The 21,374-nt window shown below is 40.2% G+C and overlaps 2 protein-coding genes across 4 annotated transcripts in view; both read left to right on the top strand.

The window, feature by feature from the left end:
- aff4 (AF4/FMR2 family, member 4) overlaps positions 1–9,662 on the top strand; it is a 39,401-nt gene extending 29,739 nt beyond the window's left edge. For both annotated transcript variants that reach the window (XM_038978126.1, XM_038978117.1), the window contains exons 11-20: positions 2,477–2,562; positions 2,659–2,911; positions 3,265–3,362; positions 3,625–3,688; positions 4,755–4,891; positions 5,297–5,368; positions 5,496–5,589; positions 5,732–5,775; positions 5,964–6,175; positions 6,457–9,662. In XM_038978126.1, the coding sequence (XP_038834054.1) occupies positions 2,477–2,562; positions 2,659–2,911; positions 3,265–3,362; positions 3,625–3,688; positions 4,755–4,891; positions 5,297–5,368; positions 5,496–5,589; positions 5,732–5,775; positions 5,964–6,175; positions 6,457–6,584 (1,188 nt within the window). In that variant the 3' untranslated portion in view covers positions 6,585–9,662. The remainder of the gene's footprint in view (positions 1–2,476; positions 2,563–2,658; positions 2,912–3,264; positions 3,363–3,624; positions 3,689–4,754; positions 4,892–5,296; positions 5,369–5,495; positions 5,590–5,731; positions 5,776–5,963; positions 6,176–6,456) is intronic.
- A 1,070-nt stretch (positions 9,663–10,732) lies between these two features.
- Positions 10,733–21,374, top strand: part of shroom1 (shroom family member 1) — a 37,150-nt gene continuing 26,508 nt past the window's right edge. For both annotated transcript variants that reach the window (XM_038978106.1, XM_038978097.1), the window contains exon 1: positions 10,733–10,892. The gene's annotated coding sequence lies outside the window, so the exon portion shown is untranslated. The remainder of the gene's footprint in view (positions 10,893–21,374) is intronic.

The following is a 21,374-nucleotide window of genomic DNA, read 5'->3' as shown; positions in this document are numbered from 1 at the left end:
GCTCGGCCATGGAAACCCATTTCATGAAGCTCCAGACTAACAGTTCTTGTGCTGACGTTGCCACCAGAGGCAGTTAGGAACTCTGTACTGAGTGTTGCAACCAAGGACAGACAATTTTTACGCTCTTCAGCAGTCGGCGGTCCCGTTCTGTGAGCTTGTGTGGCCTACCACTTTGCGGCTGAGCTGTTGTTGCTCCTAGACGTTTTCACTTCGCAATAACGCACTTACAGTTGACCTGGGCAGCCCTAGAAGGGCAGAAATTTGACCAACTAACTTGTTGGAAAGGGGGCATCCTATGACGATGCCACGTTGAAAGTCACTGAGCTCTTCAGGCCATTCTACTGCCAATTTTTGTCTATGGAGATTGCACGGCTGTGTGCTTGATTTTATACACCTGTTAGCCATGGGTGTATAGCCGGATCAACTAGCTTGAAGGGGTGTCCACATCATTTTGTGTGTGCATATATAGTGTAGACTGCATTTAGTAAAAGGGACATTTCACAATTTTTCTACTTCATAGTCATCTCCAGCACCACCCTAACTAACATCAACATATGTGAAAATGGAGCGTTTCTATGTTTTGTAGTAAAAAAAGAGAGGAAGATTCCAATCAGTGTGCATCATGTGATTTTAACCAATTATGAGTAGAAATTGCCTACTAATTGTCTATTAATTGGTTGATGATGTCATTGGAAACACTTATCTTCCTGTATATTTTTTACTACAAAACATACAAATGATGCTGGAGATGATGAATATGAGGTTGAATTATTTAATTGTTATCCTTTAAAGTGGTAATATGTAACCTTTTGGGCGACCCTACCAAATTCACATACAAATGTGAGTTATAGATCTGCCATTCTCGTTTGAAAGCAAGTCGGATCTTTTTCTATGTGCGGTATTTCTATGCTTCCCGTTATGTTTAGTTTTTGAGTCTTTTACTTTTGGTTTTCTACACCAACTTCGAACAGCTGAAAATCATTGGTAACAGAATAAATAGCAGACGAATAATGCAGATTAAATAATGCTTTAATTGAATGTAGGTTTGTGGTTAGTGCTATCCGGGCTCCTTCGGACGTCCATACCTGAAATCCTAACATGAACCCTTACCTAACCTTAACTCTTACCTTAACATTTACATGGGTAAACTTCAATAGGATAAAGTCAGAGTTGGGATGTCCCAAGGATTCCGGATTGCAAGGACCTTGATTTTGTACCCTATGTTGTGATTCTCACCAAATGTTGTCGTCTCAAAGTATTCAAATCAGATAAACCGTTTATGAAGCTCTCTTAGCCTATAGATCACATATTGCAACAATAATCTGAACATTGTACCAGTACAAAACATATTTTTGCATTTCTGTGCATCCTTGAAAATCGCTAATCTTTATCCAAAAAGGCCACGTTCTTTTTCTCCATGAACCTGCACATCATCTTCTCTCTTTTGTGGCACAATGCCAGGGCTTATGGCAGGGGAAAAGGTGTTGCAGTAGTCAAGTGTGTGGTGCAGGAATAATGACAAGGGAACCTGGGGAGCTTTGTGTTCACATTTCCCTTAAAAGGGGAACCGGACTGCAGTCAAGCGAACCAAACACAGACCACCTATCAAGATGGTCTCAGTTCGCTTCGGGGGCTCTTTTGGGGGGTCTGAGTTACTTTGGAGTGTTCACACTGCACAAAAAAATTAAGCGAACTGCACAGAGTTCACAAATTAGCTGAAAGGGACCAAGTATAAATACACCCTTAGGTACCTTACTGTGATTGTTTAATTTGACTATTTTAATTGAAAACAAAAATAGTTTCTTAGCAAAGACCAATTTCTCAAGCAATAATTTTACCAGGACTGTTTGGGAGTGGTCTGAGTGGGAAGAGGAAAACTGAAAATTAGCCTTATTGGCTGAGGTTTGGAACTCGATCTTATTCATCTAACTAACTTACCGCATGGTGATGTCACCATGTAAGGCAAAAACCAGTCAAAAAATGTATGGAAGTAATATATGGAGACTGTTTAGTGACACAAATAAGTGATTTAAAACATGTAATAAAAATGAGATCAGGATTTATTATCTCTGATATTGGATAGACACTTTGGAACAAACTTGTCGTGAATCTGTTATTCAATGTGTTTGTATGGGCTAATAGCAGTAATGCCAAATATAATTTTTATACTTATATATTTTTATACGTTATACAAGGGATCTTACAATTCCAAATCAAATGGCTAAATTATCCTTGGTATGACCTTCTCAAAACAACCCCCCCCTCCCCGGCTTAGACAGGGCTTAGAGTCTTTTGGGTTAAGCTTGAATGTCAATACATTTTGACCATCTTCCTAATGTTTATGAGCTATAGAATAGAATGTGATATTTCATGTTCAGTTGATACCCAGTCACATACCAAGGACCCCATTCCTTACCTGCCTTTCAAATGCACCCACAATAAATCATCCTTTTCTTTCCCCTGTTATTCACTTTAGAATGATGACGAGAGCGCCAAGCCTGATAGCAAGAAGTCCAGACTTGAAGACAAATCCTCATCTCATCACAAGAACAGCAGCAAAGAGTGAGTGACTTTTTATTCAAACCATACCATCACATACTTAACTTCTGCAACCCAACATGAACATTGAATGCTAACATTGAAAACCACCCACACCAGGTCTAAGAGGGCAATGGAGGCCAAGGTGAAGGAAGAGCCGGTGCCCTCTCCCTCCATATCAGGGTCAGGAGGGCTGCAGAGAACACCCAAGGCAGAGCACCAGAGCCGCAAGCGGACGGTCAGCCAGTCTTCCACCTCCCTGTCCAGCGGAGCCAGCAGCGGCAAGGAGGGAGGCCACAGCACCAAGAGCAGCTCCACCTCCAAACACAGGAAGGGCGAGGACAAGCAGGGCAGGAGCAGCCGGGAGGGCAAGGTATGTGGGTGTGTCAGTCTAGTCTGCCTGTCCGTCTATGTGGGCTGCACACTGTCATGCTCTACTTATGACACCATTTTATCCAAACTCGTGTACACACACACACACACACACACACACACACACACACACACACACACACTACTAGGGTGCCCTTTACCAGCTGCACTGAGCATTATTCTGGCTCAAGTGTCACACAATGTCCACCGACTGCAAATACATTTGGGAAGGACACAAATATAACATTTGTAGCTCACCACTTTCACCACTGCATGATTTGTTATTCCCATCACATCGTCACATAAAATAGCCCACGTAGGAATAGGATTATAAACTTTGCTGTCTCTCCGCAGGAGAAATCCTCAAAGGGCTCTGATAACAAGCTTGCTGTGCCACGGCTCTCCTCGGACGGCTCAAAGTCCCTGAGATCAAAACTGCTGTTTGAGGACAGGTAAGAAGAGCCTTCTCTCCACTGTGGATAACCCACTGCCAGTCAGCATGTAGAGCTGCGGGGATAGGGTTGCCTGGGATATGGGGAATGGATGTGCCAGTGTAAAACAGAGATGACATACATTACCAGTTAAAAGCTCAGTGGAAGAAACCTTGCGCATAGTTGTTTGGAGAGTATTGGGAACATTTGTATGTTATTTTTCTAAGATTGGGCATACAAGAAATGAATGCAATAACTGACTGGTGAACCTGTTCTTTTTCAGGGTTCACTCTGCGGATCACTACTTACAACAGGCCAAGAAACTTAAACACAATGCAGATGCACTGGTAAGAAACGGTTGTGTTAGCTCTAATGTGAAACAAGAGCATGTAGGGGTGAAAATGCTCTTTGGTTGATGAAATGTAATTTCCTTATTTTACCAAGACAAATATGACTATTCACGTTCTGAATTGTTCAGTGGGTTCTTTCTCTAACTTAGCATTATATCCAAAAAGTCGGATTTTGTAACCTAATACATCCGATAATAAGCACTGAGCTCTGACATAGCGGTGTGGGTTTCTTGTAACAACTTTTGAAGGTTTTACAATTTGTGGTCGTCATCTTCAACGTTGTTTCTGTTGGTCGCAAAAAGCAAAATTAACATGACACGAGCTGAATTAAATGTGAAAGGCTTTGAAAATGTAAACATAACATAATTGACCCATTGGTCAAAAGATGCGTTTTTGTTTGGACACCCTAGAGCAGGGGCATTCAACTCTTACCCTACAAGGTCCGGAGCCTGCTGGTTTTTGTTTTTGTTCTACCTGATAAGTAATTGCACCCACCTGGTGTCCCAGGTCCAAGTCAGTCCCTGATTTAGAGGGAAATAATGGAGGGGAAAAAAGCAGTGGAACTGGCTTTGAGATCCAGAGTTGAATATGAGGGCCTAGAGTATGACAACTGTTTTGCACGAAAAGCTAGGGACTTTAGTCATTATTTTGGACACACTCTCTGGAATTGAACAGTTTAATGGTTTTACTGTTCAGTGCTTCTGCATCATCTTTTTGGGTCCTCTGGCTACTGAAAGTGGAGCAGCTAGATGAGCTATAATTGTCCACACTTGGTATCAATAATTCACCTGGGGATTATCATCAGATACACTTAGGTATCTCACTGTTCTTATTGGGAGACTGGATCCTGTCTAGTCCTATTCTAAAGTATCCAGGGAAACCATCAAATATTTGTATTAAAAATCTACATAATACTCATGACATTTTAAGTCTGCCATGTTTATTACAACATTGCTTTCACAACAAGCATTGGTCATGAAGCGTTCCCCTTGCTACTAACTGTCTACTGTCTACAGTTTGCATAAGAGACAGTTTTCCTAATGTGTGTTGCTGCTGTGTGCAGATGGACCGGTTTGAGAAGGCTGTGTACTACCTGGATGCTGTGGTGTCCTTTATTGAGTGCGGAAACGCACTGGAGAAGAGTGCTCAGGAGGCTAAGTCCCCCTTCCCCATGTATGCCGAGACCGTGGAGCTCATCAAGTAAGAACAAATGGCTGTATTTCTTGACAACTTCTTTACGACATGTTTTAACATATTTTCAACATGATATCAGCTCTGCTTCTAGCTCCAAAGCAACTTTCCATTATTTTGTTTTACAAGCATTCCGCTACATCTGCAATAACATCTGCTAAATATGTGTATGTGACCAATAAAATTTGATATCAAATAGAAATTATCTTCATAGTAGCAATTACCTTTCATAAAGACACCATAGACCCAAAATTGCACAAATGGACAAATAATTAACTGAATTGACAGTATACCATAATACTTTGAAACCTCTTAAGAGTGCTTGTGTGGCATTGCCAGACAGACCTACTGAGAACCAGTCATTAGTCTCTCACTCTCTTTCTCTCTCTGTCTCCGTCTGTGTGTATGTCTTAGGTACACTATGAAGTTAAAGAGCTACATGGCCCCAGACGCTACGTCAGCAGACAAACGGTTAGCCGTGTTGTGGTAGGTGTTCTGACTCATCACTCAATAGATTCCATTTAGAGCGTGTATGGACTTTAGTGTCATTGTGCCACTGCTCATTGAGTCACTCTGCTAAAGTTCATTCATCCCTCCCTCCCTCCCACTCCAGCCTGCGATGCCAGTCCCTCCTCTACCTGCGACTGTTCAAGCTGAGGAAGGAGAGTGCACTGAAATACTCTAAAACACTCACGGAGCACCTGAAGGTAATTTATTTTCCTTGGTACAAGTTCAGAGTTGTACCAGAAGAATCAGAAGAATGACAGACATTCTTGTTGCATTGCTTATGTTTATTTGTTTATAGCAAATTGCTCGTGTTTATTCTGCATTTCAATTTGCGTTTTTCAGAATTCCTTGAGTAACACCCAAGCGCCCTCTCCTGGAATGGGAAAGTAAGACATTTTCGTTGTTGTATGCTGTCTTGAGACCAACAGTCTTCTTAAATGTATGTCACTTGTGAGGAAGTCAGAGTCATCAATTAATGGTCCAGACGTAATGCTGAATCATGGTGGAAAAATCTTGTTTTGAGCGGTTGTGATTCTCCTCTTACCATCCATCTGCATCTACCTTTGTCTTTCAGTAAAGCGGCTGGCATGCCCTCTCCAGTCTCTCCCAAGCTGTCCCCAGGTAGTACCGGTAGCTACTCGTCAGGCACATCCAGCGGCAGCTCCTCGGTCACCATTCCCCAACGCATCCACCAGATGGCTGCCAGCTACGTCCAGGTCACCTCCAACTTCCTCTATGCCACCGAGGTGTGGGACCAAGCAGAGCAGCTGGCCAAAGAGCAGAAAGGTACCTGACTCACTCCCTCTTATCAGCTTCATCAGCACAAGAAGAAACTAGACAGGGGGGTCTCCTATATAGAATGCATATGGCAGTATTAGCCCAACTTCCAAGGTATCAATATCCTATCTAGTGCTTGTTTTAAGACGTTAGATTAAAAAAAATGGAATACTACTATTAGATTGAAACTAACTCTGTAAGTGTTGAGCTGGCAAGCCATTCCTAGGCAAGAGGTCTCTGACTTAAGTGTTTACCTTGCTTACCCTGGCTGTGACCTGTCTATTTTGCAGAGTTCTTCACGGAGCTGGACAAGGTGATGGGCCCTCTGATCTTCAACACCAGCAGCATGACTGAACTGGTGCGCTTCACACGGCAGGGCCTACACTGGTTGCGGCTGGACGCTAAGCTCATTCCCTGAAGGATGCTATAACCCCCCCATTCCCGCTGCCCCTCCATGCACACATGAACTATAACACTGTGTCCATTTTCTACACCAGCTTGCCAAAAACACTGAGCGATATTGAGCATCTTAGACCTACGACTATCCCACGGGGGAGGAGGATTAAGCTACCTGTACATACTAGCAAATCCACTATTAGTGGTCTTTGTCATATCTTTGGGTTGTGCAAAAGAAAGTCATTGTTCTATTTGGCACAACGCTTTTGCAGAATTATTTTAGATGAAATACACAATTCTATAGGCTATAAGCACATTATTCACATTTGGCTTTTATTTATATATCGATTTTTTTTTTTTTACCAAAGTACTTCCTTCAAACCAAAGGTGCTTTAAAACTAAGGTTTGTCTCTTATCTTTTTTTGTGCCTTGTATCTGATCTACAGGAAACTAGAATATACCATGTGTTGAAATGCAGATCCAGCAAAGTTGTTGGGGATTTAAATGGTTTGATCAAATCAAATGTTTCAAATCAAATTTGGAGACATTTTAAGAGTTATTTCAGGCTTCCAAACGTGACTTTTTGGAATAGTACTGGACTCTAGCTGTGATCAGTGGGTTGAAGACAGTCTTGATGGTGTGTGAAGTGACCGAGAGCTTGGTTTGCCTGACAGATATCACTGACGCATGCACACATTACTCTTAACAGTTGCCATTTGAAGGGGAGGTAGCGCACAGATGATCACATTTGGCGTTCGCCTGTGATACACCATTCAATTGATTTTGTTTAAGTTACTTTCATCGTTCTGAAGAACCATTTCCTATTTGTCAATGAGTTCTTCCTATGAAATCTAATTTGACTGTAGTTGCAAGGTTTTTTTGTTGGATGAATTGCCCAGAGAGATCATTCATTTCTAAACAAGGTGTTATTATTCTATTTGATTCCTTATAGGTTTGTACCGGAAAGGGTTGCTGTATTTTTCTAAGGCGCAGCAGGGTGTGGTTGGTATTGCAAATGTTATCCTGGAAACACAATGTAATTATTTGTATAGTTTCTTCAAAAATTGCCTGGCGAAAGCAGATACTTACTGCAAGGAAGGACATGAATGCACTTGCATTTTAAGACTACAATTCTTTTTATAGGTTATATAGCATACACATTGGTGGTGCTTATTAGCCATACATAGATCGAATTGTACGTACACGAGTGTTATATTCCAGTCACAAAGTACATGGCCAATATATATTTTATTTATGTACCAAGAAGTTGCTCTGTTCAAAGTTGTTCACTTTCAGATTGTTAGGCTTGAAATGCAAAGTATTTGTATTGAATATGAAACAGTCATACTTAATTTAATGTTTAAAAGTGGTTCCTGGGTTCTCTACATAGCGTAATAGTAATTTGTGTATTACAAAATATAGAAATGTAATCTATGGTCTATATTTATGGTACAGGTTAGATTGAGCTACTATAGTGGTAAACTGCCCTAATATTTATGTTATTTTGTATTGTCATTAGTTTTGCAACAAGGCAACAGAAAAGTGAACTTGATGCATGAGTGGTATTGTATGATGAAGAGTTTTTTTCCTATTAGCCCATGTATAATATACACATGCTGGAAACACTAGTACCTTTTTCTCATTGGCACCCTGGTCTTTAATTTTGGGAAACTGTTATTTCTTCTTGCACTCAGAGTAATGGAAGATGTTTTATCTATGCAGGATTTTTTAAGTAAAATCTTTGTAAATCATTTTTTTTGGCTTTTAGTTTGAAATCAGGAATTTCCACTTTTTAATTGTTGGCCAAAACTTAGTTTTTTTTACACATGTCCAATGCTTTTAGCTTATGCTTCATGCTTGTCCACTGATTTACTGGTATACATCTGTTTTTGTAACCAAACATGGATGGCTTAAGCCATTTTATACCTTAAGCTGGAGGCCACTTTTCGCAGATAGTTTTCTGGGTGTGTGTGTTCATGTAGCCATGTCTTCATACACTGGTAAACTTTTAAGTACAGCTGCAAGGCTTGTGTTCCATCCTATTCAGATGTACAAAAGATGACGATAATTTTAACATTTTTCACAAGGCTTTCACTCATATGTATTTGTTTTTCTGCCACTTTAGCTTGTCAACCATTTTTTTTCCCTTTGTTTGGCTTTTACTGAATATTATTTTAAGTGTTTGGAAGATATTGTGTGGGTTGTTTGATACCATATTTCAATGTAAGTATAGTTAGTTATAACTTGAATAAATCCAGGGTAAAATGAAATGTTCTGACCTTCAATAGAAAGACTTAACACTTGCATGTCTCTATTTAAATACAAATATGTACAAATTGTATATAAAATATTTCTTTTAGGGTAAATTTCTACTACAGTTTAACATTTGTATTGAAATTAAGTTGTAAATACAATTTGAGATTATATGCACATTTTCTGAGCTTTTTTCTTCAAAAAATGTTAGATGACACTTGAGTCTCTGAACACTGTATATCAATATGTTTATTAATCATTTTTGTTACTGTATTGTATGCCTTGTCTCCTGCTTCACCAATGTCTGTCATTGTCATAAGCATTATCATCATTGATGTCTTTAGATCAAGTGCTAATATTTTCTTTTCTGTATTTGATATGGAGACATTTCAATCCATGCAATGTATATTGTTGATCAGATTGAATGGATGGATGTTGGTGTGAGATGTACAGTTGATCATAAGAAAACCGTCTCAGTTTCTACTTCACGTGAGAAAGCTCTAGCCCTTTTGAAATTGATCCGAGATGTCTTTTGAGATATGTCTGTATGTTAAGCAGTTGTAGAAGTTTATACAGTATGTTGTACTTATTTTTAACTGCCTCATCAGCATACAAAGTACAGTAGTTTTAATTGGGTTAGTTTTAAACTATTGATAACAGATGTATTATGGATGCAATATTAAGTAAAGGTACTCTTATGAGTTTGTTATTCAAACTTGGAATAACATGTAATTTAAAATCTCTTGTGAAGTATTACTTGTTACTAATGGGATTTATGAGTCTGTCCTGAATATAATTTGTATTTTGCTGTATTGAGAATAAAATATATATGGTTATGTTTAATTTACCTGTGGTTTCCAATACATTGTACCATTGTCAATACACTTGGATGTAGATGTATTTAAGAATGTGATTTTGGTTGATTGTAGAATCCTCATTCATTGAACACAACACACAACACATTTTAAGACCGAGCCCTTAAATGGCTGCTGGCTTCTCTTAAGAAACCCCACATATCTGGAAATTCCCCCCATTTTAAGGCTAGTCATACTGGCCCTTGTACCTGTTGTTCCAAGGCCTGAATTGCCACCCTGTGGACATGAATTGTAATGTCACTACATTGACTGTGTTTACCTTGGAACCAGTCTTGGAAACATTTTAAAATGCCAAGTGGGGCTTTCTGATCTGCCTGACAAAGTCCCCTGGTCATCTGAGGGGAAGTATCCCAAAACCGATCAACAGTAAAAAGAGCTGTATTCTGGAGTGACCATGCATCTGCATGGTTACTTTCTCTGTAAGTGGTTTAACAACATTGTTGGGTCCTCGGCAATAGAGCGTGTGCTTAACGATGCTAGGCCGTGCATTACTGAAACAAAGTAGTTTGTATAGCTCTAGTATGCAAAGGCTCTTAAAAATGATTAGCTACTTTCAACCCACATTGCACTGCTTGGGGAACATTAACCCTTTTGTGCCAAGGGAATAGACATTGATGTTCAGATTATATGCACACTTATTTCTTAAGGGCTTCCCTATTAAATAAAGGTAATATCTTACAATTAAAGACAAGAAGACTGTAGTTAGCCTTTTGTTATGGTGTGTAAGAAACTTAGTTGCTTATTGTACAAACATTCCACAGGCATTTCTTAACCTGTCCGGTGACCTTCAGCTTGTATAACCTAGTTCTATGGGTTGGAGATGAATAACATTTAAACTCCCCTTTATGTTTGAATAAATAATTTGAAATAAGATAGGAGTTCAAATACAAGTCATCCTTAATGACTTGCAATCAATTTCTAAGGGGAATATTTCATACAAGGGCTAGAATTCGGAAAGCCCCGCCCACTCATCTGCCCATTGGTTGGGCTGGAATGCTATGCAATTCTATTACCTTTCAGACTTTTCTTCCTGTGTGGCCAAGGTAGCCATACGGGAAGCGTATTAGCTGTGTTCTTTCTCAAAGACCATTTGTTTCATATTTTTAATCAGGTGAAAGTTTTTCATTTTGAGTAAAAAAATAACATTAATCTCACCTGAGCAACGCAAGGATTCGCAGATACCGTCAACGTCGAGCACCCAGGTATGTTTATTATTATGAAGTTTAGCAGGTGTATCGGTATCGTACTCTCCACCAACCTGTTACAGTTTCGGTCCTCCTGGCCAGGAATAGTTTTGCCATTTAGGCTACGGACTATAAAACTGTAGGAGGGAGTGGGGTAAATTGAGCCAAAGGGTTAAATTCAGCCACCATTGTTTCTAGGAAACCATACGCAACATTAATCATTTGACCAAATATTTAAGAAGAGGTCATCATTTCAAGGAGTCTGAAGGAAGAAACCACATGGAGAAAGTGGTAAACAAGTTAGGTTCAAAAAACTAATTTTCACCAAGTCAAGTTAATGTATTGTGTTAGAGGTTTCATGATGCTTACATCTAAACCAAAGTAGATCATTTTAAATGTGCAATATGCAGAAATCACTCTGCCGTTTCCTGGTTGCAAAAATTTGAATAGTTCGCCTAATTTCAGTTTGTGAGAAAACAAGCATAGTGTAGAGAATCATTGTACCATCTAAACCGCTGTGAAATATATTTTCAATAACTAATGATATTGTATTTTCAGCTGTTTGAAGCTGGTGTAGAGAACCCGAAAGTAAAAGGACCAAAAATTTTACTTAATTATGGAAAGCATAGAAATAGTGCACATAGAACATATCTACCACTTCTTAGACTTGCTTTCATTGAAAATGACAGATCTGTAACTAACATTTCTATGTGAATTTGGTATGGTTGCCCAAAAAATTACATATTGCAGCTATTAGATTGTTCTATAAATCAGTTGGGGTCTCTAAGCTTCATTATGAGGTCCTAAACCTAGCATAAGTGTATCCTTAGCGTCAAAATGTTTGCCTTGGGTAAGTTGAGCCAATGGCCATGGGGTAAGCCCATGGCAAGTTTAGCAAATTTAAGTGTTTTCTTCCCAGGAATAATTCAAGGCATTATCATTGGAATATGAGGTAACAACAGGTCTTGGCCTATGTTTCAATTATTTATTGTTAAGTACAAAGTGTTTGTTAGGTGTTACGCCTGTGTCGAATTGTGCTTAAAAGACAAAAAAGAAATTGTGATTGTGTTGAATTGTGTTTGGGAAGTAAATAGACATGGTTTTAAAAAGCTAGTGGTAATATTTTATTCAGTACAGAAATTTGTAGGTCAACTTACCCTGTCCCATTGGCTCAACTTAACCCATAAGTTGTGCCAAGAGAATACTTTTTTGGGCCAAGCTAAGTTTTCAAAAGTACAATATTTACATTAATTCTGACTATTTCCAGGGATACACAACATCCTGAAATATATGTAGATACAGCATCTTTGTTAGAAACAATACAATATTTCCCTTGACGGAGTGATGCTTAATGTAAAGAGACCCTATCGTTTGATAATAATTATCAAAATTGCACTTTTATTGTATCATTGTATTCAAAATGCTTTATTTACTGAAAATATTTCCCAAACTGTATCTACATAAGTATAATGAAGCATTTTTGCTATTGTGATGTTTATTAAATAGTAAAATTACATAACTACATAGTAATTGTAACCATCCAAGTACAACGTTTTGCTTTACACCTAGGCAGATGACTTAAAGTATTTCCAGATCTGCTAATGTGTCTGCTAATGGGACTGAGATTATAGCCTAATTGATCATGCTAAGGAAGTTGAGATCGATAATTGATTTCGCAAAGGAAGTTCTCAAGAGGCGTGTTTGTAAACCATCCGTAAGCAATATATTGATCTCCTTCACTATACCATTTAATAATTCTATGTATTATTAGTGTATAGTACATGTATTGTATTTTCAGGAGGCTATAACTAATATCATTTAACTATAGTGTAGACTAGTTCTGTAGACTAGTTCTGTAATGATGGGCCAGTCTATCAACATATCATGTCTCAAATTGAAGGAATGCTGTCACTTTAGATCTGGTTGAATAATGCAAGGAGAGCCTTTTAGGCTAATGACTTTTGTATGTTTAATTTAAAGTGGGAACAAAAATGACACCCATTGTTCTGTGTTGTTTTGGGGAAACCAGACACTGGGGTTTTGTCCTGTCGCTGAAACTAAATCACTCATGCGTGGTGAACACTGCCTCTCTGTGTCCTGTCCGGTCTGGCACGCTCAGCAGTGGTCAGGACACAACTCTGCACCCACAGGTCTGCCAGGGAATGCGTTTGCATACACACTTGCATGCAACACACACACTCATAGGCGAAACACATGCAGCATACTTCTCGTCCCCCACGCTATCTCTGGCACTTATTTTCTGTCGCATTCTCCCCACCCTGACATTGTCCGTCTCACCACTACATACCTACATTATGCAGCAGCTCATCTTTCAAGTACAGTATTCTGTACTGTTGAGTAGGCCTATCATCTGAAAAGGCTGATCACCCTGGGTCAGTCAGTCAGCATTATGTCACAGTAGACTACATCTCCTGGAAGAACCTGAGAATTTCCAACTTGTTGTACTTCCCAGACTCAGTATGATGTGTTTTGTATTAGGATTCATTAGGGATGTGCATCTTTCCTTTTCAAATTAAATAACATTTTCTTTGTTACATGTGCCAAATACAACAGATTTGTGAAGTGCTTACAAGCCCTTAACCAACAATGCAGAGTTAAAACTCTAGTAAATAAGAAAAATGTGCTAAATAAACTAACGGAAAAATAGTAACACAATAAAATAACGACGCTACACTATATACAAGGGGTACCGGTACTGAGTCAATGTGCAGGGGTACGGGTTAGTCGAGGTAATTGAGGTAATATGTACATGTGGGTAGGGGTAAAGTGGCTATGCATAGATAATTAACAGAGTAGCAGCAGCAGCCTGTGAGGGAATGTGTGTGTGTGTGTGTCAGTGTGTGTGTCAGCTACCACTTGCAGCTGTACGCACTATCCTCTGTAGCGCCTTGTGGTCGAATGTCGAGCAATTGCCATACCAAGCGATGATGCAACCAGTCAGGGTGCTCTTGATGGAGCAGTAGAAGTTTTTGAGGACCTGATGTCCCATGCCAAATCTTTTCAGCCTCCTGAGGGGGAATAGGTGTTGTCGTGCCCTCTTCACAATTGTGTTGGTGTGTTTGGACCATAATATGCCCTTAGTGATGTGGACACCAAGGAACTTGGAAGCTCTCAACCCGCTCTCAAGACGATTCGATACGTACCTAGATTCATGGGCTCCCTCTAACGTTTGTTGCATAAACACATTCATTTTCCATTCTAAATTCATATCTGCTCCTGATGGAGCTCATGAGCTGGGCCTCTCTGAGCTGGGTCTGTCTGAGCTGACTTCTCTCTCTGTGTGATTGTGTGTGTGAGTGATGTACATGTCAGTGATGTATGTAGGCACCTGAGCTGAGCCATAAGGGAAACTGGGCATCTACCACCACACTCTCAGCTAAGGGGCCAATGTTTGCTTTTTGTCTCCCAACCTTTGATCTGAATTCACCATCATAATGTTTGAGCTATTCATGTATCAATATATATACATTTTAAATTAGCTATGACATGGCGCACAACTTTGGATTTCACCCCATCTCAAAATCAAATGGTTTAGACCGTTTGTCCATTTTTTTACAGAGAACTTTTCTATCCTTGTTATGAAATTGTAAACTTTACCCTGTATATCTAAAAATTACCATCTACACTGATTGTTTAAAGCAAAACTACCAATACTATTGCTTATGGTGAACCTGAATATTCAAAATAAAATCAAATGTAGCCTAAGCCCGGATCAGCAGATAGGCTATAGCCAGATGTTTCGTTTCTCAGGCGGTAGCTTAAGCTACTTTATTCCGGTAAAACACAATTTTCAACAGCACATTTGATAACTATAACCTAGCGAATTACATTGGTTGTCACTCAACTAATAAAGCCTAATATTACGCAAGCCATTTTACAAACATTTGACTGCTGAAGGTAACATGCGGCCTAACTCTCATTGGTCAGCACGCAAAGCAGGGCGCAGTTTGAGTAGGCTACTGATATTGCCTGGGTTGTTCGGCATGCAAAATGACTTGTTGATCAAAGACTCAACATAGTAACATGCTTAGTTCAACACTGAAGGAGAAGACGCCTCGGTTGTCACACAAGATGACGTATTTTCTGAAAGTAGAAAGAAAGTAGGCTATTATAAAAAATAAAAACGTTTTAATCCATTTTATGGCTGATGCCTGCTACTTTTGGATCGGTTTGGGGTCCCACGGACCGATGCACTCACATCTTACAGGCTGACTACACCGCTCGCGTCGCAAAATAAATTTAGAAATCTATGTTATTCAATTGTTGAACCCACACTGCTCACACGCGTCAACGAGCGCCTGCGTTGCCAAGGGCTAAAATAGATATCAGTTCTATTTCTGACGCAGATCGCGCTGCAAGTCCTGCTTCTCCCATCTCCTCAATGGTTATATCCACGTGGGTGACTGAAAGATGACTGAGGTCAGTGGCGGTAATGGACCTAATTTATGAAAGTTGCCAATCGCAATATAAAGTCAAGAGAAGAAAAAGCCTGGAAGGAAGAGTGATGACTAGAAACGATTCGGTTGACCGTTTTATGTGTGGATTAATTGGCGGAGTAGAGGACCATTGTGCATTTCAGGTAAAATAACAACTCAATGTTTATGTCCCAGGACAAATTAGCTAGCAACAGCAAGCTACCTAATAGGACAAATTAGCTAGCAAGTGCAAGCTAACTAGCTAAATTGCCATAAATGTTTAATGCTTTTCGACCTGTCCCCAAATTAATATAATTGGTTCAGAGTTTGTTTTGATATTTTAAACTGCGTGTCATGATCGCGTTTGCTGTGGAGGGACAAAATAAATGTTGGCGCACGATGGTGCACGCGCGCAGCCGGTTTGGGTTCCATTTTAGAGCGTTTTCACATCTTAGAGCGTTTTTTGAGCTCTAATTCAATTCAGAGTTAGACTATTTGTTACATAGAGTTTTTTTCATATTGCCAAATGCCAAATGAACTAAAATTCATAACGAAAACCAAGTGTCCATGCAAGTCATTTGTTTATTGTCCAAAAATGCTCACATTAAATCAATTTATGATTTTCATGAAGGACCACTTGTGCAATTTTAGCATGTAAATCTTGGAGAGGCTAAAAAAATTAAGTGGGAAGCATGCCAGCAAAGACACTACACAACACTAACAATACATTAATTGCCCTATAACGGTGACGAATGGTGCCCACAAACTGTTAGGGCCTACATAAAGCTGTCCCAACAGCAGCCCAAACATCTAACCACTGCTACATCTGGCTATCAGCGGAGCCTTGTCTGGCAGTGAAACAGTTCATTCAACCTCATTTACTGCCTTTAAAAAAAACATGGCTGACTTGCTTAAACAAATGGCGTTTCTAATGACAATTGAGATGTACAAACTATGGCATAAGGGGACGACAAGCGGATAAGATTTCGATTAAGACATTAATGAGCGAGCTAGGACGGATGTAGTTAATATAACTATTTGTTTAGCACTTTTGAAATGTACAGCGACAGAATTCAGAACATTACAGTGTTCTACCTCTACACCAACTCAGAACCGTAGGATAAATAAAGGGGGCATATATCAGACAATGAAAGATCTTGCACTATTCAATGATTACATTTATCTAAAACAGGTTATAGGTTATAGGTTATAGGTTATAGGTTATGTGCACCACCAAATGGAACAGTAGGTGAAATTAAGAGGGGTAAATAGACCAAATTATTAACGTGAGGCATATGGGCTACTAACATCTTACTACACAACATACACATATGTATATTGTAGCTAAGAAAGTAATACTATCTCCCTGGCATATTACATAATTTATGCGGCAGCATACATTACATTTTTGGACTCACCTTGTTGTGCAGGCGGTCCTTCGTGGGCAAATTTTGTCTTCAAAGTCTGGCATCTGGATTGATGGTGCTTTCAAAACAACTTTCAAAACAAGCGTATTTTCCCAGTCAGAGATTGTTTATTCCTGAATTCCCAGTTAACTTGACTTCAATGAGTTCAAGACTTCTCAGTTCCGAGTTAAGTTGTTTTGAGCGTTGCACAAATCATGCTTAGTTGAATGTTGAATTTTTATCATTTTAAACTTGGAAAATAGCCCCTTAATCTGAGATTTGGGACCACACAGGCACTCCACTGAATAGCAAGCTAGTGATTGCTTTGCAATGCTTCCAGTTAGCCACTGTCACTGATTCCTTCCAAACCATTCCTTGTGGAATTTGCAATTTCCAAATGATTGTGTAATGTTTATGTCCAATGGCCGATGAGCACCGATATCTTTTATCTATAATTTATCTTAATTATTTCTCTTCATATGACAAGGATTAAAAAGGATTGGCCAATAGATTTTCAACTTTTCCTGATGATGACTGCTAGCTAAGATTTTGCAAAATATGTTGACATGATCAGTTCAATCAAAGCTACTGCACATATAATGTGATTTGACATAATTTTACCTGTGGCCAATGACCTTAAGCCTTCATGGATGGGCACTTCTAATGTAACTCTATGGCAGCACCGAAGGGCCTTGAATTTTCTAGCTCTACCCTTAGACTTGTCGGTGACGTAGTGTCCCCATGAGTGACAGAACATTGAGCCAATCACGGCGCAACGCTCCATATTGTCTGCTGGCTTGCCCCACCACCACAGAAAGCACTGAGCTAGGCTGAAACACCTGCGTTTTGGTGCTGCCTTACTCAAGAAAACAAAAAAGAGACGATGTTTGTATGCAGCTTTATTAATCCATGTATATATTTTTTTAATTGTTTGCAAACTGATATGTGACATGTATAAATGCATAAATAACATGCAAAACAGGCAAGCCCACAAATGTTTTGATTTATTATTTTGTGTGTCCCAATCTTCATATTACTTTCGCTTTGGTCTTCCAACAACATGCTGGAGGAAATAGCTGCTCTAACTGCTTCGTGAATAGACTATGTCCCCCAATCCCCTAATCTGCATCGGATGCGCTCATAAATACGCTGCTACTCACAGAATGTTTCAGACATATCAAGTTATGATGTTGTGTGCATTTCATCAAATGCGTGATTCTTGGTTCTCTCCTGTGTTTGGTCCGGACTGCCTTCTTACCTGCAGCGAACCGCACCACTGTATAAATTGAATCGGGCCGAGACCACCCTTTTTAAGCAAACCACAGTGTGTTGTTTAGTGCGGATAGTGTTCACGCCAGTCCAAGCGAACCGAACTAAGGGGGTAAACGCACCAGAGTTTGGAAAAACCGCACCAAACCAATTTGGTGTGAAAACCACCCTAAACCATTCTTCTGCTGCCAAATCCATTACACAATTTACAGCCAAACCAGTAAGTCATGGCAAATGCCACAACAAAAGTCACTAAACCAACATAATTAGATGCACAAACACTGAGCGTCGCCTGGAGTACTTTTCCACTGTTGAACAGGGACCAGCCTCCATGTCAAATAGATCAGCTATTGTTCTGGAGGCCATAACAGCAGAGGCACGATTCATTTCAGTGCAGCAAGAGTTCGTATTTCATCATCCGGCATCAGTTTACCTAAAACACCCATGGCTCTACTCAAATTGTATAACCTACTCTAACCCTTCCCATTGTCCCTCTGTGAAAGAGTTAATGAAGTCACCGACACACATCTGTCACCGCTATCCTCTCCTACTAACTCATGACAGGGTGCAGTGTGCAATCAGAATGACAGGAAAACAGAAAACAAACAGATACATTAACAGTGGGTATATATGGACACTGTAATTTGGTTATCCAGGCTGTGGTGGGTGTGAGTTACAGTTCGAGAGAGCAAAGATCACCTTTTGGCAATAGAGAGGAATGTAGATGTCTGCTTGTCTGTTAATCCTGTCCCATGTATAATGGACCGGGGTCCATGGCTTTGATGACACGGTTGACACAATATTGATGTACTCATGGTATCACCTGACTGACATAAGGAGGAAAACAAAAGATAAGACAGTTTCAATAGTCCATTGGCAGAATTGTTTATGACAGTTGTTAAGAGTGCTCCACTAGCACTATAGAATTGGAAGTGGGATTTCTACTCATTTACATTTTAGTCATTTAGCAGACGCTGTTATCAATACCTCATGTCTCATTCGCAGTCAGTCGATTTGTGATGAACTCCTAAAATGGTAGGTGAATAAATGTATTTGCAACTGATATCCAGAGTGGTCTTGTGTGTGGAGGCTTGATATCCAGAATCCTCTCACTTTCATGACCCATCACTGCAGGAATATGACAGACCCTAACAGTAGCTCTTGCTGATTGGCTTTGACAAGGTGCAGTATGGGGGATCCCTCCTGCGTGCCATGTTGAGTGTATCTCCCTGAGAGAGATTGGGACTGACAGAGGCCCGCTGGGGGAGACCAGAATGTCTGACATTCCATACACACTTGGCTGTGTGCACTAAGGCTTACTCCTGGGAGACGGGAGAAAGTCTACCACCACCTACAGTTCTCAGGCAGCACCGTGCTGCTCAAAAGTGTCAGTGTCTCATTGAAGAACCCCCCCCCCCCTCCCATTTCTCTTCTCTCCTTTCCCCACCTTTAAGTTCCTCTTTGCAGTTGCAGTAGGGCCCAGGCCCTCATCCGGAGGAAAGCCATTGTATCTAGACCTGGCAATCAGTCAGTGGCTGTGAGTTATTGTCTGATCCCTTTTGTGAGAGAAATAAAAAGGGTTCTTAGGTCTTTGTGGAATAGATCTAGATGGAGAAAACAAAGTCATCAGTGGTCAATACGAGACCTGGGGTGATGGACATGGGTCTGTTTAGCATATTGTGTACCCAAAGGACCCTTCATGTGATCTGCATGGTCAAGCTTCTTGTGTCACGTGTGTCCACAGTGAAGGTCCGCATGTAATTTCACTGCAATGCAGCCCTCCTAGGACCTTGCTAATGGAGCCTGTAAAGCCTTCAACTGCCTCACTAACAGGTTCTACTCTTTGCCCACAACTAAACCAACTGAAATGGTCCGGACTTTGTTGATTACATTTTTTTTTACTTCAAAGCCCATGTCTCAGCCATTGTAATGTATTGAGAGGGCCGTGAGGTGTGAGCCAGTGTACTTCCCTACATGCTGGCAGTGGGGCCGCCAGGGGGAAGGTAAGTTTTCATAGGCTGTGATGAAAAGGCGTCCCTGAAGGCCTGTCACCAGGACTTTTGATAACTGAGGCTGAAATAATATGGTTGTCATATTAGCTCATAAAAGAGGCCTATTCTCTCTTCCCCTATTTTTTTCTAAACTCATCACATTCTTCTCATCTGTTTTTCTCGCCTCTCTCTTGCGCTTTCTTTCCTTCATTCCAGGTTACAAAGTTCAGGCAGTGTTGCACTGTGGCAATGCTACAGGGCGAAGTTTAATCTCTGTGTGTTTTGTTTCCTAGCCTTCTCCCTCTAATTGGCTCCGCTCTGAATGAAGGAAATTGCTCTAATAGGTGGCCTTTGTGATCAGCCAAAATTAGCCACGCAAGGAGACTGCACACAACGGAGATTACAAATCACTTGACTCCTCAGAATGGTTATTACATTTATGTATTTTTTAAAGCAGCCATTGTGTGGCTTGCAAGAGTTTAATTTAATCGTGATGGTTTTACAATGGGAATCAATTGAGAATTTAGGACTACGGTTGGAGGTGGAAGTATAATTAAAGGAACAACGTTTACATTCTTTCAGGCCTCTGATTGCTTTATCGCTATGGAATAAGTCCTGTTGAAACAGCAGCCAACTGAGAGCATCAGAATCCCTGCTTATAGGCCTGGTCACAGCCCCGTGACGAGTCGTTGACATTAGCAGGAATTCTGCTTCTCATCAGGAAGCAGACTGACAATGTAAAAACAGCCTACCAATATGTTTAGCAGTAGGGTTCATTGATGTCGACCCCATTTTTGTCATCCGTTAGTGATCCGTTATCAGAGGAGTTTCAGCCATAATTGGGTCGAGGGAAGTACTTTTGAACGACCCTCTTTTTTTCTGGTTGCTGCCATGTTTTGCAATTCAAATCTGATGCAACGCTATGCAAATTATGCTGACCTGCCGCTGTGAACAGGCCAGTGTGACATGTTTCCTTATTGTGCATTCATGTTCAAAGGCATTATTCATTCATACATTTAAAGGAGAGAGTCCGTATCCTCTGGCCCAGTTAAGCAACATATCGGTAATGTCCCGTTTTATCGTGACTCCTTTTTCTGTTTTGACTGGACATTACTTCAGCAGCATGTATCCATGCATGTCCCTCTGTATTCTCTTCATTGACTTTGAACATGCTACCTAAGCATTGTCCCACACCACACACCAGTACATGAGGTAACGTGTTTAGTTGCTCAGATAAGTAGGGAACGCAGTCAGCAAATGTTGATGATAATTCCTAAATTATTCATAGCCCTCTGTCGGGAACTATGGACTGTAAGAAAACGCACTGTGTTGTACAGTATCATATTTGGAGATTTCTCTCTAATTCTGTAAGAAAAGCCATGCATTTTGGTCAGGTGT

Source organism: Salvelinus namaycush, chromosome 3 (genome assembly GCF_016432855.1).
Source record: "Salvelinus namaycush isolate Seneca chromosome 3, SaNama_1.0, whole genome shotgun sequence".
NCBI lineage: Eukaryota > Metazoa > Chordata > Actinopteri > Salmoniformes > Salmonidae > Salvelinus > Salvelinus namaycush.
Note: the sequence above shows the minus strand (reverse complement) of the source record. Positions and strands in the feature narration are given on the sequence as shown.